Here is a 25,371-nt window from a genome sequence, read left to right on the forward strand (position 1 = left end):
TTTTGACCTCTCCACACTGATTGATTACTCAGTCATCCCTGCAGTTTAATGGGATCCATTCAATTGGGAAGGTGGAGCACTTGGGTGAATTAACATATTCCTTTCCCCCCTCAATCTGTGTTGAAGTGTCTTTGAAAGGGGCAAGGAAAGGGGGTCGTGGCTTAACATTATAAAGGAAAAAATAAGACAGCATTGCTGTCTTAGTTGGTGTTGAATACGCGTCTTGACAGGCTTTTGTAAAAGCAAAAGACCGGGAGAGATCTCCAAAGACGAGCGCTATTTAGTATTTTGAAATCATCAAATCCCCTATCCATTGACAAAAAATCTCTTCTCTCCACTTGAAAATGAAACTTTTGCCCATTTGCACTTGGCTCCTATGCCTTTTGCTTTTTATCGTGTGCTTGGGATCTGAGTGTGGGACTCCACGGCGAATTGTAAGGTCTAAAAGAGACTTGGTACGCATCAGGGAAGCCAGAAGTACCTTCCCAGGACCTTGTGCCACACGCCTGCCTCGGGGCAAACGCTCACTTCCCGGGTTATTCTTATGGGGATGGAGTAGCATAGGTGGGCGTGTTAGTTGCTCGGTTGTATTATTTTTTTCTTCTTCAAACAAATCTATGTGATTTCTTTTCCCCCCATCCCTTTTCCAGCCAACAGAGAGCGTAATACCCGTTGAGTCGGTTTATGAATCCTGCGTGCACCCCGTGAACCCCTATAGCACGCAATTTTGTGCGAACATAAACGAAAATGTACTGTAATGATATACAAATCAAATCATTTTTATTGTCTCTCTAAAATGCTTGGGGGTCACTAAAAGGCTAAATAAAATGCGAACCCACGTGTAGTTTTTGAGTTTACTTTTCTAACATGGATGTCATTAGAAATCTACAAAAGAACCACATGCTTAGTTCTTATTTTCTCAAATATTAGACAAAAAGTCTTACATAGATTAAATGTAAAATGTTCACTTTATATCCAAGTTAAAACATTACAAGATGAAATATAGCCTATATATATATATATATATATATATATATATATTTGTATGATATGTTAATGATGAAGCGCTAATATAAGTAAATAAGCTTTATATCTCCAGAGAGCTGCATGATAATGGATTGATTGAATACATCTTGTCAGTGAGTCATCTAAAATTAGTCCACTCCTCTGTCCTCAAAATGATCTCCTTAGTCACAGTAACATTAAGAAGCAACAAGGGGGCGCTGGCAGAGTTTATATAGCTTCTCCAACTGCGCATCTAATAGTGTCGTTCAGCAAATTTCGTTTTAAACAGAGCATTAAATGTTTGCGGTCCGTGGCCCTCGTATATCTGCTGTCGGGTTTTAACCCACAAATATGTGCTGTTTTGGAATCAGAATTCTTCAGGTATAGGATTATGAGAAGGAAATGCTTTAAGTGTCAGTCCAGACGGAGGAAGCTATAAAATTAGTGCCTTGTCCATCGTTTCTTCGAGTGGTTTTGTTATTGCGTGTTCTTGTAAAGATATTACAGTCCTTGCCACAAAACATCATGGAACGAACTCCTGCTTTCAGTCAATCAGATCCTCAGACGCAAGAGCGCACAGAAAGGCGCTGAGCCTGTTTTCAGACAGATGGCATTTTTACTAGAGGGTTTACAGTATGTCTGCTGACGTAAGTCCGAAGTTGAACGCAGTCTGATTTTAAATGTAAATTCATACATTTTGCTTTTCATTGTTGTCATTGAGGTCGCTGTGTAGTACACAGTGGGATGGGGTATTTTATGGCACATTACAATAACTTAATTAGCACCTCATAAAACTGTCAATAGCACCGCTTAGAGGTTTGTAATGATGGCCATAAAAATTTAAATATTCTATTATCATGTTACTAAGCAGCATGATTTATGTTTGGTTGTTAACAGATATTTCATGTTTCTACAATGGTAAAATATTCTTTGTGAGAAGTTTATGAAGATGAGATTTATTTTTAAATATATTAATATATACAGGCTAATAAAAATATAGCAATAAATAAAAAATTATTGTTTATATATGATATAAATTCATCTTTGTTGACATTAGTTAATAAAAATACAACTGTTCCTTGTTAGTTCATGTAAGCTGAGGCCCATAAAATAATATTAACAGATACAACTTTTGATTTTAATAGTAAAATGTTAGAATTAACATTAACTACGATTAATAAATGTTTTAGAAATAGTTTCATTTTATGGTAGCTCTTGTTAACTAACATGGTTAGCTAATGTTAACAAATGGAACCTTATTGTAAAGTGTTACCTATTGTACTGATAAATAACATTTTGTCTTAATAATACTGTGTGAGTGGAAATATAATTTAAAAAAATATATGTTTGCACTTTAAAAGGATATATTGACCCCCATATCTAACATAAAATGAGTCAACAACTCATCAACTTAAGAAAATTCAGTATATACTTACAGATATTTTAATACAAGTATAGACACTACAGGTGTATATACATTTTTTCAAACAGCTGCTGCACTTGTCTTTCATTTCATAATGCTCACTTTGTAGTGCACTGTCCATGGTGCTGGATACTGAGATTGAATGAACTCAAAATGGATGCTTTCTTGAAATATTGGAAAGGATTAGAAGGAAAGCCATATTCGGCACGAGGAGCCAGCTGCATTCATTTCCAAAATTACATTTTAACTTCAGCATGTACTTAGTTTAATGACTGGATTGATTTCATAAAGTAAGTTAATTTGCAAAGCAAGCAGCATTTGTATTTGCGTGCGAGACTTTTTCCCCACGCTGTTGATCATACATTAGTATTTAATGCATTATCTCAGTTAAAGCTGTGTATGGTATTTATTATGCACTGATGGTTTTAATGAAATCTCAGTTGTGATCAGTATAAAATTAGCATTTTCTAGTGCATCCATCATTCATTGATTCCCTACACTGAGCCCCTTGCATGTCTAAAGTTCGGTGCTGGCAAAAAATGTACCTGTTTGTTATTTCCCACTTAGTGGTCTCATTCCAGGATTTCACAGATTGTAATTTCCTCAGTTTTATGGCACAATTTATTTTTATAGATGCTGGCAGTGGTTCTGCTGGCAGCCTAGAAGTGAGAGGGAAGTACATGCTCCTGTCTGCTCTTTAGTAAGGCACTCCCGAATGAATGATCTCTTTAAAGTGGTCAGTCCTAGCGGTCAAAAGATCCTCATGCATTCAGCTTCAGTAAATGGATTGAAGCAGTTCGGTTCAAATGTGTTTCCCTGTTGACGAGGCATGTGTAAATTTGGAGTTATGTTACATAGTGTAAGTAGTAATCTAGCATAGTAATATTTTCCTCTGCTACCCCGGTAACGCTTTACTGCTTATTCGCCCTAACTGAGTTTCACCAATTACCTCTAACAAACACACTTCTCTCCGCTGTGGGAGACGAGAGACTTCCTCATGCAGAAGACAGAATGAGGGTCACAGTTCCTCACTTTCTGTCTTCGACTTCAGGTTTCATTGCTCAGCAACTCGCTGGATTAAGCAGCACTGCTTTTGTGGATTTGTAGGACTTGTTTGATTAAACTGAAATGAAATGTAATACTTAAAAATGTTGAATATGCCCTATATCTGATTTCTGCAGTATTGAAATACAGTGATTCCTATGAAATCCAATTTTACGCACTCGATTATGAAGGACGTGTACCCATTAAATGTTAGAATACGTTTCCTTCTGTAGCTCAGCGCATGGCTTCCAAACGAAACAGGAAGAAAGGGTTTTAGAGCCCCTATCATAATACGGACTGTGCCGAAAAAGGACCATTTTTGATTTCAAACATCCCTACTGCTGAGGCACATTTCAAGAAAATAGACTGAAAATTCAACTAACCTTTGCTCTGTTGATACACGACCACACTGTCTGGGCCTGATTGCTTGCAGATGCTTTTTCGTAGGCCTGTAGCCCTTGGACTGGCCTGTTGCAATGATTTGATCATGGGAACCACGTTGTGTTCCCCATTTTTCTGGACAAACACCTAAAGTTTTTCGTCACTCTCCGCATCAGGCTGCGGTAACTTACGTCTGTGGTGTTGTGTCAGTCAGTTTGCTGAACTACTACTGTGCACCTTTCATTATACTTCTGGATAAATCAATATGTGTTATTTGTGTCTATCAGTTATTGACCAGATAACCTGATAAAACATATACGGAAGTCTAAAAGAACACAGTGAAAATCTGCCATTCAAAGTCAAATTTACTAAACAGAAAGGTTTAATATTTAGGGATAAAAAAAAAATATATATATATATATTGTTTTTTGAAAGAAATTGATACTTTTATTCAGCAAGGATGCATTAAATTGATCAAAAGTGACAGGAAAGATGAACTTTCTACTCATCAAAACCCTAAAATGTATCACATGTATTTTCACAAAAATATTAAGCAGTTGTTTTCAATATGATAATAATGAAAGATGTTTCTTAAGCACCAAATCAGCATATTAGAACAATTTCTGAGGAATCATCTGACACTGAAGACTGAAAATTCAGCTTTGCCATCATAGGAATAGATTACATTTTCAAGTGCTTCAAAAAAGAAAATAGTTATTTTAAATTGTAATAATATTTCACAATATTACTGCCTTTACTGTATTAAAAAATTTAGCCTTGGTGAGCATAAGAGACTTCTTTAAAAAAAAAAAAAAACATTGTAAAAAGTCTTGCTTACCACCCGTGTTGGGGGTAACGCATTACAAGTAACGCAAGTTACGTAATCAGATTACTTTTTTCAAGTAACTAGTAAAGTAACGTATTACTTTTTTATTTAGAAGGAAATATCTGAGTTACTTTTTCAAATAAGTAACGCTAGTTACTTTGTTTCCCTTGACTGACAGCTCTCGTGTTGCCATGTTGAGAAAAATGGAGAGTAAGTGCAGAGGCGTGGTGTGCGCTGTGATGTTATGTTACTGTAGTTCTAGATTAAATATGAACATTATTTACTCTTCTCACTGCACAAAAACAGATTCAGTATTCCTCAAAATGAATAAAAACAGTCAAATGCAAACAAAAGTAACGTAACGCATTACTTTCCATAAAAAGTAACTAAGTAACATAATTAGTTACTTTTTTAGGGAGTAACGCAATATTGTAATGCATTACTTTTAAAAGTAACTTTTCCCAACACTGCTTACCACAAACTTTTGAATTGCAAACAAATAAAGTTAAATAAATGAAATAAAGTTTTAAGATTTTGAAAAAATACAAAGTAGCAATTTGATGAAAATTAATAAGGAATATATACAATTCTGCACTATTTTTGTCACTAATTAGTCAGATGTTCTTGTTTCAATTGGATCTTTTTGGATTATCTCAAAACATGCTGGAGAACATGAACATCCGATTTTACATGTGGAGTTCACAGAGCTTGAAAACATCTGTCATTAAAGCAACACTAACATCAGAAACTGTAAATTCCTAAAATTCATGTAGATTTTTTTCATTTTCACTCAAATTGTGGGTTTTTTGGACCACACTGTGCATAATTCTCTGCTTGTTCTTGTATCTTATACCTGTCATCTTCCCACAGGTCTCTATGATAAATGCTTCTACGCATCCAGCGATAGAGGATGGTTACTTGGCATCAAAGCGGTCAGCGACCAAGCCAACCGTGACCCTCGTGTCTTCTTCTCCCTCAAGACAGACAGAGCCCACAAGCTCACCACAATCACCTCCAATGCACCCTACACTCCCAATCAATGGTCACACGTGGCCGTCACCTACAACGGTCTCTTTATGAAGCTGTATGTAAACGGGGCGCAGGTTGCTGTAAGTCGAGATCAATCCGGTGAGATTTTTAGCCCCCTTACCAAGAAGTGCAAAGTGCTCATGATCGGTGGCAATGCATTAAACCACAACTACAGGGGAACAATGGAACACTTGAGCTTGTGGCATCGGGCTCTGAGCCAACGTGAGATCATTAGATACATGGGTCTCAGTTTGGGTCAGTTTGGTGACCTCTCTCAGCTGGTCGTCCATGAGAACTTCGAGAGCATGTCAAGACGGTGGCTGACGGTGAAAGATGGCAGTTTCCCCCGGTTGGAGGACTCAGACCGGAGCCTGGCGGCTGTCCTCAGTGATGCTGCACTGAAACCTCCACCTTGCGGACAGACTGTGTGTGACAATGTGGAGGTGATTACAAACTACTACCAGCTCTGGAGCTTCCGCAAACCCAAGACGGTGCGCTACCGAGTGATAAACGTTTACGACGATGACGGACGGTGGCCGACGATTACAGACCACCAGATCAACCTTCAGCACCAGCACTTGAACAATGCTTTCCGTGTCTACAACATCTCCTGGGAGCGCACCATTCACAACGTATACAACTCGTCCTTACGTAACCGCCTAATACTGGCCAACTGTGATATCAGCAAAGTGGGCGATGAAGAGTGCGATCCAGAATGTAACCACACTCTTACTGGCTTTGACGCCGGATACTGTAAGAGGCAGGGCGCACGCTGCCCCGAATACAAGCAGGGGAACGGGGTTTGTGACCCAGAGTGTAACTGGGACAATTTCTATTACGATCATGGGGACTGCTGCAACCCCAACATCACTGATGTCACCAAGACCTGCTTTAATCCTGCATCACCCCACAGGTAATTCTCAACTGCTATTTCAAACCTATTCAGTGATACCCAGAGTGTTGAAAATAATTATTAGTTCAGACCTTTCTCCCAATAATTAGTTTAGTTATTCATTAAACATGCAAATAACAGACTATATCCCATACAGCTTAACCCTGTAAAGCCTGACATTTAAAATAATAGTCAGGAAAATCTTTTTTTAAAGGAGCAGTTTATTTAAAACAACATCTGATAAAGATTGCATGGCTCATATAGTATGATATAGGAGAAAATGGAGCTCATACTCAATTTTATTCAGAGGCCCAAACTGAGCAACAATATGTAATTTGGTGCAGTTGCTGATATTTATATGGCCAGAAATTATGAAATTGTGATAACTCATAATATAATTCAGTCTTTGCAACAGTGTAGCAAACTACGTAGATAAAATTCATAATAATATCAATTGTTGCTCTATATCTCCCAATAATATGTCTAGATGCTGATTAAATGCTTTATGCTGTAGTTTTAATTGTATTGCAGTGATGGTTGAAAGATAATATAAATATAAATAAAACAAATGCAAATATATTACAAATAAACGTTCCTCAAAAGCCTTTAGTGTCATATGTCACTTAATTCCAATTATTCTAAAAATAAATGTAAGTTGCTTCAGTCCAGCAAGTGCTCATCTTGATTACTAACAATATAAAAGTTATTCTTATGTTAACTTTATGAAAATCATTAAAGATTTCACAGCAAAAAGACATGAACCATGACCTGAAGGGGAACATTTTTAGAATTATACTAAATTACCTTTTACTTGCAAAAAAAGTAAAACGATCAAGGTTTTTCAGCAAAGTTTTAATCATTGTCATAATTTAGAGACCTTAGTAATTTGTGTACTAAATATGATACAGTAGGTTTTATCAGCTTAAAATGCTTTTAAAACACTCTTTTTAAAAAATTTGTTAATATTATATATTAATTTATTCAAAAATACTTTAAAATGCATTTTTTGGGGGGCCATAAACTCAAACATTTCAGGATGTCATAATGAAAACAAAAACCTTGTTAAAAGAATGACATTGAAATTACTTTGTTATGGCAAGGCTAGATTATCTCAGGTTGTAAAATATCATGTGGTGTGACTCCCCAAAAATGATATTTATGAACAAATAATATATAAAAACGTTTTGCATACAGTGTGTACATGTAATTCAAGGTGTTACTTGATGGTTACACCACATGACATTTTTACAATCATTAAATTAGAACTTTTGTTGTAAATGTTATGAAAGTTAAAACCATATGAATTCAACATGAATTATATAACCTGATTTAAAGATAAACCTTTCTTTATCTTGGACACTCTTATTTCTCATTGACCCATGTACAACAGTTTTTTTCTTCTTCTTCACAGCTGTTTAAAGATTTTGGAAGTACCAGACACGAACTCTAGGGCACTATAATTTTCATTCCTATGTGTGAAGCTTTCAGCTATTTTAATTCTGTTCAATTAATGTATTGTATGACTTGACGTCCTAAAAACATCTTAACTGCTGAACCGGAGTCAGAGTTCAGGAGCATGAATTAACGTATACAGGGATGGATGCAGTTTGAGGGACAGTAAAACATGGTGAAGGATGAGTCTCGGCCCTACGGTTTGGTGTGTCTGTACTAGTGAGATTCAGGCCTGTTCTTATGTGTTTCATGTGTCCCTGGAGTCCATTTTGGCACCGTATCAGAGCTTGGCAACCTCTCGTGGTGACCAGATGTGAAGACTGAGGAGATTCTAGATATAGTTCTTCTTTTTTGTAAGCTTATAAAAGTGATTTGATAGAGAGTAAGTGGGAATGGAAACTGTGTCCCCCTGGACAAACAGAGGAGCCAATCACAGCTTAGAGCAGAATCTCCAACTCTATTACTTACAGCATTAGAGACTCATCTGGGAGTCCTGCTCAGGAAAAATAACCTTCCAGAAATATGTCGAGGTTGTGGGGGCACTGGATACTGTTGGGGTAAAGCTCTGTATTTGTTCTCTGGATGGTGGGACAAACCAAAGATCTCTTTTCCACTCTTCTCCTTTCTCAGCAACAGTTCCCATACACACTCTTGTGTGACATACAGTGGAGTTCAAAAGTCTGAGGTTAAACTGACAATCTTTGATTCAAAATGGAATTTAAATCTGGAAATAAAGTTTTACAATTTTGGGAAAAAAATTAAACCAAGGAATGTTACAAATAATGCGTATACGTTATAATAAATATTTATGATTCTTCACTTCTTTTGGCCACTTATCAAATAAGTACATTTGTGACATTGTGTGTTCTTTTAGTTTCATTATCATGTACTTTTAGGTTGTTTCACATCACCTTCTTGCTTCCTTTATTCTAGTTTCCCGCCCGCCATCAGTATCATGGACATTCATTAATCAGCACACCTGTTCACCTTTTAGTTTATCTCTGTGTATTTAAGTTCCTCTGGGTTCACTTCTCAGTTTTTCGGTATGGTTTGTGCTATGTACATTGTTTCGTAGCTTGGCGTACATTTTGGATTACCTTTTGTTGCTTTCTTTAATAAACTGTGTTGTTTTATTTACTTTGGCTTCATCTACCTCATCTGTTAGGACCAGTGCTTGAAGTGGAAAAAATAAATATATGAATTTAAATAATTCCAAATGTATGTATATATATATATATATATATATAATGTACATATATATAATATAAATAAGCACCAGTTAAGCTGCGACACCAAACAGGACCACAGGGAGACACCAAAAGACCACTAAACCTGCTGCCTTAACCTGACTGTACGTGCTACTGTACGGATCCATTCAGAATTACTAAACCACTGACCAGCGCATGATCTAAAAACACCTTCAGCCGGCATTCATTATAAAACACTCGTGCTTTTAAGCCAAATACACGCTGAAAAGAATAATTTACTGCCATCTGGATGCGAGTCACTATTCTCTCCACCATCTCTGATGAAATCGTCCGTGTTTTCTCTGCATTACTACTTATTACTAATGCATTCCCTTACTGGATCCTTGAACTTTCTCTTATGTTAACTTTATGAAAATCATTAAAGATTTCACAGCAAAAAGACATGAACCATGACCTGAAGGGGAACATTTTTAGAATTATACTAAATTACCTTTTACTTGCAAAAAAAGTAAAACGATCAAGGTTTTTCAGCAAAGTTTTAATCATTGTCATAATTTAGAGACCTTAGTAATTTGTGTACTAAATATGATACAGTAGGTTTTATCAGCTTAAAATGCTTTTAAAACACTCTTTTTAAAAAATTTGTTAATATTATATATTAATTTATTCAAAAATACTTTAAAATGCATTTTTTGGGGGGCCATAAACTCAAACATTTCAGGATGTCATAATGAAAACAAAAACCTTGTTAAAAGAATGACATTGAAATTACTTTGTTATGGCAAGGCTAGATTATCTCAGGTTGTAAAATATCATGTGGTGTGACTCCCCAAAAATGATATTTATGAACAAATAATATATAAAAACGTTTTGCATACAGTGTGTACATGTAATTCAAGGTGTTACTTGATGGTTACACCACATGACATTTTTACAATAATTAAATTAGAACTTTTGTTGTAAATGTTATGAAAGTTAAAACCATATGAATTCAACATGAATTATATAACCTGATTTAAAGATAAACCTTTCTTTATCTTGGACACTCTTATTTCTCATTGACCCATGTACAACAGTTTTTTTCTTCTTCTTCACAGCTGTTTAAAGATTTTGGAAGTACCAGACACGAACTCTAGGGCACTATAATTTTCATTCCTATGTGTGAAGCTTTCAGCTATTTTAATTCTGTTCAATTAATGTATTGTATGACTTGACGTCCTAAAAACATCTTAACTGCTGAACCGGAGTCAGAGTTCAGGAGCATGAATTAACGTATACAGGGATGGATGCAGTTTGAGGGACAGTAAAACATGGTGAAGGATGAGTCTCGGCCCTACGGTTTGGTGTGTCTGTACTAGTGAGATTCAGGCCTGTTCTTATGTGTTTCATGTGTCCCTGGAGTCCATTTTGGCACCGTATCAGAGCTTGGCAACCTCTCGTGGTGACCAGATGTGAAGACTGAGGAGATTCTAGATATAGTTCTTCTTTTTTGTAAGCTTATAAAAGTGATTTGATAGAGAGTAAGTGGGAATGGAAACTGTGTCCCCCTGGACAAACAGAGGAGCCAATCACAGCTTAGAGCAGAATCTCCAACTCTATTACTTACAGCATTAGAGACTCATCTGGGAGTCCTGCTCAGGAAAAATAACCTTCCAGAAATATGTCGAGGTTGTGGGGGCACTGGATACTGTTGGGGTAAAGCTCTGTATTTGTTCTCTGGATGGTGGGACAAACCAAAGATCTCTTTTCCACTCTTCTCCTTTCTCAGCAACAGTTCCCATACACACTCTTGTGTGACATACAGTGGGGTTCAAAAGTCTGAGGTTAAACTGACAATCTTTGATTCAAAATGGAATTTAAATCTGGAAATAAAGTTTTACAATTTTGGGAAAAAAATTAAACCAAGGAATGTTACAAATAATGCGTATACGTTATAATAAATATTTATGATTCTTCACTTCTTTTGGCCACTTATCAAATAAGTACATTTGTGACATTGTGTGTTCTTTTAGTTTCATTATCATGTACTTTTAGGTTGTTTCACATCACCTTCTTGCTTCCTTTATTCTAGTTTCCCGCCACTCATCAGTATCATGGACATTCATTAATCAGCACACCTGTTCACCTTTTAGTTTATCTCTGTGTATTTAAGTTCCTCTGGGTTCACTTCTCAGTTTTTCGGTATGGTTTGTGCTATGTACATTGTTTCGTAGCTTGGCGTACATTTTGGATTACCTTTTGTTGCTTTCTTTAATAAACTGTGTTGTTTTATTTACTTTGGCTTCATCTACCTCATCTGTTAGGACCAGTGCTTGAAGTGGAAAAAATAAATATATGAATTTAAATAATTCCAAATGTATGTATATATATATATATATATATATATATATAACATATATATAATATAATATAACATAATATAACATAATATTTGGTTCTATATATGTGTATATATATATATATATATATATAATGTACATATATATAATATAAATAAGCACCAGTTAAGCTGCGACACCAAACAGGACCACAGGGAGACACCAAAAGACCACTAAACCTGCTGCCTTAACCTGACTGTACGTGCTACTGTACGGATCCATTCAGAATTACTAAACCACTGACCAGCGCATGATCTAAAAACACCTTCAGCCGGCATTCATTATAAAACACTCGTGCTTTTAAGCCAAATACACGCTGAAAAGAATAATTTACTGCCATCTGGATGCGAGTCACTATTCTCTCCACCATCTCTGATGAAATCGTCCGTGTTTTCTCTGCATTACTACTTATTACTAATGCATTCCCTTACTGGAATCTTGAACTTTCCAGAAGGTTACCGGTTTCAAATTTTCTCCTGGGTAGTGTGCTTTATAGTGTCATTTCTAATCACCCAGACACTGACGCTTTGACTCAGTACCGGCAACATGTCAGAAATGCCGGTATGCACAAAAAAGTGCCAGTACGCTAAAGACTACTGCGTACCGGCTCACTTCAAGCATTACATATTGATCATATGACTCAATACTGGAGAACATGATCATGCGGTTTGATCTTATGCAGGTCAATGCTGCTTGTTTCTGCCACGGGATAAAAAAAAAAAATTTTATCTCACAATTCAGACTTTTTTTCTAGCAATTCTCAGAAAGTCAGAATTGTGAGATATAAACTTGGAATTCAGAGGAATACAAGACAATTGTAAGATAAAAGTCGCAATTACTTTTTTTTTTCTTTTTATTCCGTGTCAGAAAAAAACCCACAGAATTGCGAGATGTAGCCTAAACTTAATTCAAAGAAAAACAGTCATAGTTGCAAGATATAAACTCAGGATTACTGCATTACTTGAAAAAAATCTTGCAAACTTATTGCCTCAAGAAAAATCTAGTTACTTCCAAGTTTTCATAAATTGGCTTCTGAGTAAACTTGAATATATTGAGCAAACTTAACTAGATTTTTCTGAGACCGTAATTTTGTAAGATTTTTTCAAGTAACGTTAACATATTGAAATTTACAGTGATCTCATAATTCCCAGTTTACATCATAATTGCGGGAAAATTGTGAAGTAAAAGTGAATCCTATGGCGGAAACAAGTGTCCATTCAAACGGTTATAAAGTTCATGTTAACTTTTCCAATACAACGTATCACGCTGTGCTGATAATGTGTTTGGAATTTTAAAAAACTGTATTACATAAAGCATCTTCACAGGTGGACTTTTGAAACCCACTGTATGTCTGCAGCAGATTCTTGAAAGCAAAACCGCTGATTATCGTTTAATGCAGTTTGGTGTATTTGATCAGAACAAACAAGGGTATTTAAGGACAACTAGGGATCTGTGCCAGATAAAAAAAAAAAAAAAAAAAGAGAGACATGTCAAGGTCCAAGATGAAAGTTTTATTCTCAGGAAACAGAATCTGAATGATTGCATATTCAATATCTGTAAATCTGAACAAATTATACAGTGGGTACGGAAAGTATTCAGACCCCCTTAAATTTTTCACTCTTTGTTATATTGCAGCCATTTGCTAAAATCATTTAAGTTAATTTTTTTTCCTCATTAATGTACACACAGCACCCCATATTGACAGAAAAACACAGAATTGTTGACATTTTTGCAAATTTATTAAAAAAGAAAAACTGAAAAATGCTCAGTATTTAGTAGAAGCACCCATAACAAAGAGTGAAAAATTTAAGGGGGTCTGAATACTTTCCGTACCCACTGTATATAAAAGGCATCACTTACCTTTGAGAGGTTCTATAAATTAAAATATTGGTTCCAGGTTTGTAACCTCATTGAAATTGTGGTACTGCTTGCAAAATTGCACAATCACACTGCTTCCTGTCCGTCTGTGGTTTCTGTCACGGTCAAGGTGTGTGGAGGCAGGCAGGATGACGAGGACGACAAGGATTCAAATAAGGATGTTTAATGTAGAGACAACAAGGCAGATACAGGTAGATGAGACACACACACTCAAGATCCTTAGTTCACTGTATTTGTTTTTAGTTACCATAATTGCAGTTTGTCCTATTGGCGTTTGTGTGTGTTCGTGTGTGAGATGAGACTAGAGCGTGTGGTCAAGCGGAGAGCACTCCAGCTTGTTGCTTGTTTTGATTTGATTATGGTATGTCTGGAGAGCTTTGCCGAAGGCTGCATAACGAAGTGATTTGACATTCCTTTTTGATTGTACAAGAATGCATGAACAAAGAGTTGTGCAAGAACAGAACAATGAAATCAAATGCTGTGGTGAATCTGTTTTTGCCTAAGACTCATGCAGATGTTGCAGTCAACTTTAAAATCTGCAACTTTCAACAGAACATCTGGGTTATATTAACCTGTTTTTCATATCTGTATTCTTTTGGTAATGTATGCCATATACTGAATTGGGTTTTAGCTAATAATAATTTAGATGCCTTTATCTTAAAGCAAATAGCTCAGAGACAGGTTACTATTATAAAGCAGTGTTAGTTCTAACTTAGTCTCGCATTGCCAGAACTTCAGACTGATGGCAGAAGGTTCAGACTCCATAGCCGCTTTAATTAGCTAAAAACCGCCCAAGAGGATGTCTGACAGATATGTAAAGCAACCAATCACAGTTTGCTTTGTTTAGTATCATATTTAGGAGCGTGAAACTGTAAAGTATAAAGTAGCATATTTAGCATGAACTAAATGTATTCCAAATACAGTTTAGTGTATTTATTTTTCACTAGGGGCCACTGACCAAGACATCACATTTTCTATATGCACTTTAAGCTGATGCATTTAAATGATACTTTTGGGTCACCCCAAGACTGCAGAGCTGGTGAGAGAAACGATGGTAGAGCGAGACAGTATAAAAATGAGTCAAGTCTGTATAATTGCATGAGTCAAGACCCGTACATCTGGCTCATTTTCAAGCACTTCAGGCGAGCTCTCAGTGTCAAAAAGAGAGTGACATCATCGCTTCTTTGATCGGTTTTGGTTCAGACATTATGCAGATTTTATATAAACATAGTCGTCTCTACCTGAATTGACATGAATTGCAGGAATAAATTCAACTGAATTGCAGTATTTGGCTTAGGTGCAGTGCTTTCACTGATCTCTGAGGATTCAAAGGTCACAACACTGCAGGGAGAAAAGAAATGCATTGCTTTCCTAACAGCATATCTTGGGTGCATCCTTGTTTGTCTCAGAATAGTCAAAGGTACAGTATGTTGCTCCTGCTTTGCTCTCTTGCTTTATCCAGGGCTCTCTTGAAGAGGAGATCCAACTCTAATAATAAGAGTATCTCTATTAGCCCTGTTTAAGACAGCATAATCTAAGCCACTCGACTTGCAAACTAAGCCGGCTAATAGCCGGTTACCCTATCAAGGATTTGGACAGGAAAAGCACACTCTTAGCACCTTTTTTTTATTCTTCTGGAGGCTTGAGAAACCACCTGTCTACACAAGTGGCAACCTAAAAAAGCGATGGAGATCTGTCTCTTTCTTCATTGCATACAACGTCAGGCACACAACCACAGGGTCCAACCCCTGATGTTCAGAAGTAGGTTTGGATAAAGAGTTAAGCCCGGGGGACAGAAGGATTTCCTCTTTTCAAACTGCAGCAATTAAATAGTCCTTTAACCTGCCACTGTGAGTCCAGCTGATTCATTTGTGTGCAGAGTCCTTTTCATTGGGGACTTCCACTCCACCGCATTAACAGCACTGGACACACTTACTTGCAATGAACTAGTTTCAGAGCTTTAATTGTATTTCAAACATATTTGCCTTCTGAAATAAAGGGAGAGATTTATGAGGACCAGATAATGCTGATGCTTTGTTGCAGTGTCAGTGTTTGTGTGTCTGGCTGTCCGCATCAAATGTGATGGTACACAGCTCATGTTGATTTCAATATTCAATATATCTCGATATTTATGTATTTGAAATAGCTCAAAGGGCTGATTTTTTAAGTATAATATTTTTGAAACCGCCACTGTTGCCACATTTACAGATTTGCAGTGTTTAATGCATAACACTAAAATAGTTAAAAATGATCGAAGCATGCTTTTCAGATTTTTCAGGGAAAATTTTATATCAATTATTTTTCCTTTGCTTTACATTCACTCACAAAAACAATGAAATATTATTTCCATTAAAACTTTTGTGAGCTAACACAAAGTTTCTTGGGGGAAAGCGAAGATTTGCAAGAACGTGAAAGCAGTGAAATATAATTTTCTCTCCCAACTAATTTTGTATTTATTTATTTTTTCCCCAACCATGACCATGTCCCTTTAGAGACTCCATAGTTTTTCACAAAAAACAAGGAGCAATTACATTTAATCATTTTTAATATACACATAACAGTGCATATATAGATTTGTGTAGAATGTAGTTTTTGGTGCAATAAAATTACTAAGTTTAGAAGTAAACATCAAGGGGGTAAAATAAAAATAAAAAACATCTCTTGTTTGTACCATATTAGCCATATTTCTGAGAGGGTAGTATAACAGATGACAGAAGGTGGAAGTAATGGAGGACATACTGTAGGAATAGACAGTTCAGAAATGAATGTTTTTATGATTTTGGGCAGGTGTTTCCTGTGGAAAACAGTCTCAGATGTATAGGTGCATCTCAATAAATTAGAATGTCGTGGAAAAGTTCATTTATTTCAGTAATTCAACTCAAATTGTGAAACTCGTGTATTAAATAAATTCAATGCACACAGACTGAAGTAGTTTAAGTCTTTGGTTCTTTTAATTGTGATGATTTGAACATACATACTAAAACGGTACATTTTTTTTCTGAGAGGCTACAGTGACAGTGATTGTTTACTGTATTCTTTTAGTACAGTATTCTTCATATATCAAACAGCCCTTGTTTTCCGTAGACCTTGCATAAATGTATCCTCCTCTCTTCTAGCCCCTTTTATGGTAACTGTCTGTGAATTATATTATTCCTACAGAGGTCAGCTACAAATTATCCCACGAGCCTGTGAACTTCACGCCTGGTTGTGCATGATGCTAATTGTATAGATGATTGATCACTCCTCTTATGTACTTGGAGCTGATGAAAAGATCCATGAAAGGCTGAGAAAATTATAGCCCTCTCAGCCAACTGGTGAACACTGCCATGCCAACCCGCCCCGAGCAGCTCTACGCGAAACCACACTCGGTACATCTGGATGTAAGGCCGTCTTTACTGATTCAGATGAATAATACATGGGTGTAAATGGATGAAGCCATAATCACGCATTTAATAGGCATTAAATATAAATGCGTCAACACACCACTTGGAGCACTCTGAGTGCAGCCAGGCGGAACTGATCAGCAGTGACGTCTGCGCTTTTTCCCCCCCTTTTTTTGCTTGTTTAACGGACAGCCTTCCCATGACACAAGCCCGTACTCTACATGTGGAGATGTGAACGGACTGGCTTCTTTTAAGACATCCTGGAAGACAATTTTGGCATTCTTAAAGATGATCACCTCCTAATGTGAGGCTAGTGATTCATTATGTGGCTTCAAACGTTGTACTGCCAGTGTCACCCACTTCCCTACTCAGCAGAATCAGGAGAAAAAAGTCTCAAATGATCCTGAGCAGCATTGTGCAAAACATGACCACTGATGCCTGCATACTTTGGCTGGACAGATGCATACTTTGGCCTGCTGTTTTTGTAGTAGGCCTACGTCCACATCTGATTCGTGTTGTGTTTTTCTAAGTGAGCCAGTGGATTAAACTTTATTGAACTCAGATTAGGTGGCTTTGACCTACAGTAGTGGAACTTTTATTAAAGCAGAGGCCTATGTTTTAAAAAACAAGTTCTTTTTGCACTTACTCTATAGCTGACTTATTTATCTCGCCATGAAACTCCCTGACCTCTTTTTTCCCTTTCTGTACAGCCAAAAAGCCAGCCAAATATTTTCATAGTAAATAATGAAATTCCTGAAATTATTAGGAGGGAAACCTTATATAATCTGTTCTCCTTAGATTTGTCCCCTGAGCTGGCTTCCACGGTTTCACAAGCGAACCTCTGCCGCCTTTTGATACTGCATACTACAGTTTCTTTTCATTTTCCATTCTTGACTTTTTTTTTAATAAAAAGGTGATGTCATTTCAAGTATTCCACTATATAGGTTTACTTTGGTGCATTTTCACTAGTCTGAGTCAAGAAAAACCAGTAAGATGCATGCTTATAAGTCAAAAAGTGAATGTTTCTTTACTGTGATCTTCACAGTAATGTTGCTTGTAAGAATCTCTATTCAGTTATGAGTTGTTTTCTGAATATGTGTGGAATGAAGCAGGTAATTTGAGGTCTGTACGACACAAGATGTTTCCATGCTGTGCTGCATCTCATTGGCAGCTGTGTTGGCTTGTAGCGTCACCACCACAACTAATCATCAATGTTCTGCCTAGAGAACATCACACCCTCTGCCATGTTTTTTTTTTTCATATTTGTGCAACATTATCACGTCCCTTTCTTTAGCTTTCAGACACAAAGTAGTGATAGATGGGTCAATAAAATGACTAAAACTGTATGTTTTTTTCAGATCTAGTAATTTATTCAAAAATATGTAAGTAAAATACATTGTTGAAAAATCCATTTCATACATATACTGACTTGAATACACCACTTCTATGATGAGAATGTTTTTTTTGTTTTTTTTAATCTTCAATCTTGTGATTTAATTTTTAATCCTGTGTTTTTAATCTTCAATTATTAGAATATTAGAATGATTTCTGAAGGATCACGTGACACTGAAGACTGGAGTAATGGCTGCTGAAAATTCAGCTTTGCCAGCAGAGGCATAAATTACATTTGAAAAAATATTAAAAGACACCAGCATTTTTTTAATTGTATCAAAATTTTACAATATTACCGTTTTACTGCATTTCTAATCAAATAAATGCAGCCTTAATTAGCATAAGAGAATTCATTATAAAAACATTACAAATCTCAATTAGTATAAAAAGTAGTATATAAACAATATAACTGCCTGATTGGTGTTGGGATGTACAATAAGCACAATGCTTTATAATTGGAAATGTAGTCCAGTAGTGAAATGCAAAAGTGTGTTTACTAGACTTACTCTCCTTCTTTTGAACTGTCATGAGGCTTCTAGTGTTTCTCTTTTATGACAGAGAGTGATGACTTTACAAGACGTAGTGTCACGGTATAAGGCTTACGAGAAAATAAATACCAGGAAATGGTCATCCTGTCTCTTTAACCCGCGTCTTCCTTAGAAGGTAATACATCAAGAACAACTACAAAGTAATACATACATTTTCATAATGTCTCAGCTAACCCAGGGTTTAGCAGCATGACAACAGATACCGTGTTTGATTGGTCCTCAAGGTGATCCTGTACAGCCAAAAAGCCAGCCAAATATTTTCATAGTAAATAATGAAATTCCTGAAATTATTAGGAGGGAAACCTTATATAATCTGTTCTCCTTAGATTTGTCCCCTGAGCTGGCTTCCACGGTTTCACAAGCGAACCTCTGCCGCCTTTTGATACTGCATACTACAGTTTCTTTTCATTTTCCATTCTTGACTTTTTTTTTAATAAAAAGGTGATGTCATTTCAAGTATTCCACTATATAGGTTTACTTTGGTGCATTTTCACTAGTCTGAGTCAAGAAAAACCAGTAAGATGCATGCTTATAAGTCAAAAAGTGAATGTTTCTTTACTGTGATCTTCACAGTAATGTTGCTTGTAAGAATCTCTATTCAGTTATGAGTTGTTTTCTGAATATGTGTGGAATGAAGCAGGTAATTTGAGGTCTGTACGACACAAGATGTTTCCATGCTGTGCTGCATCTCATTGGCAGCTGTGTTGGCTTGTAACGTCACCACCACAACTAATCATCAATGTTCTGCCTAGAGAACATCACACCCTCTGCCATGTTTTTTTTTTTCATATTTGTGCAACATTATCACGTCCCTTTCTTTAGCTTTCAGACACAAAGTAGTGATAGATGGGTCAATAAAATGACTAAAACTGTATGTTTTTTTCAGATCTAGTAATTTATTCAAAAATATGTAAGTAAAATACATTGTTGAAAAATCCATTTCATACATATACTGACTTGAATACACCACTTCTATGATGAGAATGTTTTTTTTGTTTTTTTTAATCTTCAATCTTGTGATTTAATTTTTAATCCTGTGTTTTTAATCTTCAATTATTAGAATATTAGAATGATTTCTGAAGGATCACGTGACACTGAAGACTGGAGTAATGGCTGCTGAAAATTCAGCTTTGCCAGCAGAGGCATAAATTACATTTGAAAAAATATTAAAAGACACCAGCATTTTTTTAATTGTATCAAAATTTTACAATATTACCGTTTTACTGCATTTCTGATCAAATAAATGCAGCCTTAATTAGCATAAGAGAATTCATTATAAAAACATTACAAATCTCAATTAGTATAAAAAGTAGTATATAAACAATATAACTGCCTGATTGGTGTTGGGATGTACAATAAGCACAATGCTTTATAATTGGAAATGTAGTCCAGTAGTGAAATGCAAAAGTGTGTTTACTAGACTTACTCTCCTTCTTTTGAACTGTCATGAGGCTTCTAGTGTTTCTCTTTTATGACAGAGAGTGATGACTTTACAAGACGTAGTGTCACGGTATAAGGCTTACGAGAAAATAAATACCAGGAAATGGTCATCCTGTCTCTTTAACCCGCGTCTTCCTTAGAAGGTAATACATCAAGAACAACTACAAAGTAATACATACATTTTCATAATGTCTCAGCTAACCCAGGGCTTAGCAGCATGACAACAGATAACGTGTTTGATTGGCCCTCATGGTGAACTAGCTAACAGATGTTGCTCTTAAGATGAAGAATGAGACCTGGCTGTTTTTTTTTTCTCAATGAATAGTGGAGGTGGGTGTTTACTACATTTGAAAGCATTGGAGTTAGGAACTAAGCACCGCTTGTGTTCATTTTTGTTCCAGCATTTTTCAAAAGGGAAATGTTTTGAGAGAATTAAGCAGGGCCTCCCGTAAAGACAGAGGAGGTTAGCGGAGAGGCGATATGAAATCCTATACGTCTGCGCAAATATGAATATATGCATGGTTACATGCTGTTGTACTTATGGAAATGTATGTTTCCAGCAAGCCAGCATTCATCACTCCAGAGAGGCTTGTCTTTGTTTGACTTGCATGACAGTTATCACTGCAGGGGAAAGACTTGCATGGGAATAACATGCCCAGTGTGTTTGAGGTGAAATAATAAGCATTTTAAGGGGGCCGTGTTTGGAACTATCCAAATGACACAATGCATTCCTAACTAGACAGGGCCAGTGACCTCTGACCACAGCGCTGACTGTAGAGTGGGGCTCAGGTTTCCTTCCAAATACAAACTCTGTGTGACAGCCTCACTAGAGCCGTTAAATTACAGAACACTGCTTCTCTTGACAAACATTTATACACTCACACACGCTCTTTGTGTACTTTCTGTTTGTACTTTCCTATCAATCCTTACTGATGTATTTCATTAATAAAAATTACCTCAAAATTTGGTAATTACCCTAAAAAAAGTAATATATTTAAAATGTGTTTATTTCATAATAAATATAGATTGTCTATTAACATATTTACTGACATATCGCTTGAGAATTACTGATATAAATACTATAATTCAACTTTATTTGTAGTACTACTTGTGTTCAACGCACATTTCTTAATATCAAGCCCAAAATGTGTTTTATTGTCACTAATGATGAGGACTGTATAGTCTTGATATCGGTCTTTAAATGCAAGATATTTAACGTGTACCTGAAGTATACTTGCAATAGTTCCACTTTAGCTCAATCAGATATACTTCAGTATATCTTTTGTTGGACTTCAGCACTACTTCCACAAGATTGAAGTGCATTAAGCACAAAATTAGTTGTTCCAATTTAGCAGACTTTAAGTTCCAGTTTAGTATACTATTATTAAAGGGTATTTTGATTAAGTATATATGTATGTAAATGTATTTGTAGTATACTTAGCATGGAATAAATGTATTTCAAATACATTTAAGTATATTTTTTTCACTAGGGTATATTCACTCTTAGATGTTTAGAGAGCTGAGTAAAAAAATGTACCATTTGTAAATCCAGTGATTCATATAGATATAGATTTCCTTATTTGATTCAATTCTGACTCACAAGCTCTCAATTCCATTCCAATTCATTTATGTTTCAGATATAATGCCCATTTAAAGAGCTGGCTAATAAACGTGCAACCACAAACATTTTGGTGATATTTTGGTAAATTATCGTGGGCAAAAATGGTCCATTGTATACAGTGTTGGGAAGGTTACTTTGGAAATGTAATAGGTTACAGATACTATGAACCAGTCTGTATTTTCCGCATCGCGGAAATTATAGGGCCGTATGTCTCAGAGTAGTCAGTGCAATTTGGGAAAGAAATCAATTAAATCTGTATGTGGATGTGTGTAAATATTCAAATGTAATCCCCTTTGTAATCGTTGACATTTTCATAAGTAACTGTAATTTAATTACACATGTTTTCTTAGTAACTGTAACTGATTACAGTTACATTTATTTTGTAATTAAATTACGTAACGCTGTTACATGTAACTAGTTACTCCCCAACACTGATTGTATATTGTCAATAGTATAGAGATTAAAGCACAGCTCATACAGAAGTTAATTTCAAAACAAGTAGCTTTCTGTTGGTTAATGTAGCAATTCTGTAAAAAGTCTGTGAAAAGTGTGTGGGCATATCTTTCGTCCTCACGCGAAATTCCCGATTGTGTAAAGTTCTATTGCAACTACTGGATTTCATCCACCAAAATAAATTACTGAACGGTGGTAAATGTGACCGCATCTTTATGAGCAAGTTATTTTTTTAGTGACTCAGAAACACAAGTTGCGTGTCCCAACAAATGACTTTAAAGATGTGGTCACAAGTGTCATTTGTTAGCGTATCAGCCAATACTAGTCACTTCTTGTTTGCATTTGGGTGCTCAACAGAAAAAATTTTTTTGCATCACATTCACAACTATGATTTCTTTTGTCATGGCGCTTAAGATTCAACAGTGGAGGAGCAGTGAAAATTGATGAAAGAAACAGGAAAACCTGGTGCATTACAAACACTGTAAATGGGCATAAAAAATCATGATAAGTGAATGTTAGACGGTCGGAAACATAAAACGCGAAAGGACAAGCGACAGTTCAGTCAACTGGTCTGAAAATGATTTTGTACAGGATTCTATGTGCAATTGTAAGGTCCGGTTTACAGTATATATGATTTTCAAAACAGTCTGTTTTGAATATTTCCTGTGTTAAAAAGTCTTTCTTGTTCTATAGGGCTTACATGAACGTGAAAGAGCTGAAAGAGGTTTTGAATTTGGATGGATCCACGCACTTGAACATCTTCTTTGCTAACTCATCTGATGAAGACGTGGCTGGTGTGGGCACTTGGCCCTGGGATAAAGAAGCTTTGACACATTTAGGTAAATACATAAATGTATCACTACAATACAGGTAACAATCACTGGTTCAGCATAGTTTTGAAGAGCATTGCATATCAACTTTCATTGTCATCAGAAAAAAGACATTAAATGGGTACCAAAAATTATGATGTTTATAATACCTACTCTCGCTCTGTCTTTTTTGAGGTGGGATTGTATTAAACCCTTTATTTTATGGTACATTTGGCCACACTCACACCATGATCCATGAGATTGGCCACAGCCTTGGACTATACCATGTCTTCAGGGGAATCTCAGAGGTGGAGTCCTGTAACGATGCCTGCTTAGAGACTGAGCCGTCTCTTGAGACGGGGGATCTGTGTGTAGATACAAATCCCACACCCAAGTACAAGTACTGCAGAGATCCTGAGTCAGGCAACGACACCTGCGGCAGACGTCATTTCACAAACACCCCCTTCAACAATTACATGAGCTATGCTGGTGAGACATACAGTATACAGTATCAACTCTAAATGTCTGCTGCGTAGAAGACTTCTGCAGACTCTTTTAGCATTGTCTGTGCTGATTTGGACAGGAAATCTGTGAAAGAAATTTAAAATGAGTGTAACGTCTGAAATGTCTTTGTTCGTTTTGTTCCCATAAAGATGATGACTGCACAGATTCCTTCACGCTGAACCAGGTGGCCCGGATGCACTGTTACCTGGATCTGATCTACCAATCTTGGAGACCTGGCAGTAAACCAGCTCCTGTTCCTCTACCTCCTCGAGTAACAGCGCAGGACCAAGACTCTACTACACTAGAGTGGTTCCCTGCCCTCACCGGCCATTACTTAGACAGGTGAAAAGAACTAGGAGCCAAGGCTGTTCCTAGCAGTGTTAATTTAGTTGACAAATAATTTTCGTCATAATTCTTGTCAACAACATGTTTGTCACCGACGACAACGAGACGATAACGAACGTCTCGGTTACGTATGTAACCCTCGTGCCCTGAAGGAGGGAACGGAGACGTCATGTCGGTGACTGACGAATTGGGATCTCGCTTCGAGAGACCAATCTACTTCGAGTGTAACTAAACGAGCCAATGCACATTGGCATGCAATTATTGCATCCAGCGGCCGCTGATCACAGCGTGAGCATAAAAAGGCAGCCGGTGCAATGCATACCAGGTTTTCGCTGAGGAGCCGAGCCGGTGACCCGGCCGCTCAGCAGTGGTACAGCAGCCGTGGCGACGGGACGTGACGTCTCCGTTCCCTCCTTCAGGGTCATGTCGGTGACCGATGAGTTGGGATCCCTACCAAAGCGCCATGGATGCTGCTCCTTCCAGTGTCCTGTGCTGGGCTCGCAACAAGAAGACCAGTCACTGTTGTCATAGCACTACCCCCTCAGTGAGATTGGATAACACTGGGAAAACGTACCAGTTCCCCTTGGAACAGGAACGTTGTGGAAGCCCCATCGTTCCCGAAGGAGGTTTCGGAAGCAAATACATATATGAACATCCGTTTAGGTGCATATGGAAAATTGGAGGTGATTGTAACCCTCTTGGAAATGGCAGAAGTCTGCCGGGGAAACACGGGCTCTGAGGCTATACCGTGGACCTTTACACATATGGGATCCACATAGGTCTCACATATGGAACCCAGCCTTCTACCGGTTCTCAAGTATTCATCGAGTGAAGGCCTGGCGCCGGATTTTCCGCCATGTCTGGCTTAGAGACGGCCTTCCCCTTCTGCCGGCCTCCGTAATAGACAAAGAGAATGGTTAGCAGCAATCGTTTTTTCTTTTTCTTTTTTTTGCGACATAGACTTAAAGGGTGGAGGGAGACAGCCTTCGCTCCAACCCTTGCTGAAAAAAGGAAAGCACGACCATGATTGGGCATCTCCGGGGGTCTTCTCGGTGAGAAGAGCACCACTTGACGAACAGGTTCCACTTCAAGGCATAAGCGTGTCTCGTAGACGGAGCTCTCACCGAAGTGATGGTGCTGGTCTCACCTAGAACTTCCGTGTCCTGTCCAGGGACCAGACATGAAGTTTCCAGAGGTCTGGACGCGGGTACCACAGGGTGCCCCATCTCTGAGTCAGTAGATTCTTCCTCAGAGAAATCTGCCAGGGAGGGGCTGTCGCGAGGAGCATTAGTTCAGGGAACCAGGTCCAAGTGGGCCAATGCGGCGCCACAAGCTGCTCCTCGTCCTCCCTGACCTTGCA

General features: G+C 37.2%; 1 protein-coding gene across 1 annotated transcript in view; it reads left to right on the forward strand.

Annotated features, from left to right (window-relative positions):
- Positions 1-223: 223 nt before the first annotated feature.
- LOC107740823 (pappalysin-1-like) overlaps positions 224-25,371 on the forward strand; it is an 89,360-nt gene continuing 64,212 nt past the window's right edge. The window contains exons 1-5 of the mRNA XM_016553345.1: positions 224-564; positions 5,550-6,621; positions 23,047-23,192; positions 23,358-23,651; positions 23,816-24,008. Of these exons, the coding sequence (XP_016408831.1) occupies positions 345-564; positions 5,550-6,621; positions 23,047-23,192; positions 23,358-23,651; positions 23,816-24,008 (1,925 nt within the window). The 5' untranslated portion in view covers positions 224-344. The remainder of the gene's footprint in view (positions 565-5,549; positions 6,622-23,046; positions 23,193-23,357; positions 23,652-23,815; positions 24,009-25,371) is intronic.

This window comes from Sinocyclocheilus rhinocerous, unplaced genomic scaffold (assembly GCF_001515625.1).
Source record: "Sinocyclocheilus rhinocerous isolate Xijiao unplaced genomic scaffold, SAMN03320098_v1.1 scaffold2330, whole genome shotgun sequence".
In the NCBI taxonomy this organism is placed as follows: Eukaryota; Metazoa; Chordata; class Actinopteri; order Cypriniformes; family Cyprinidae; genus Sinocyclocheilus; species Sinocyclocheilus rhinocerous.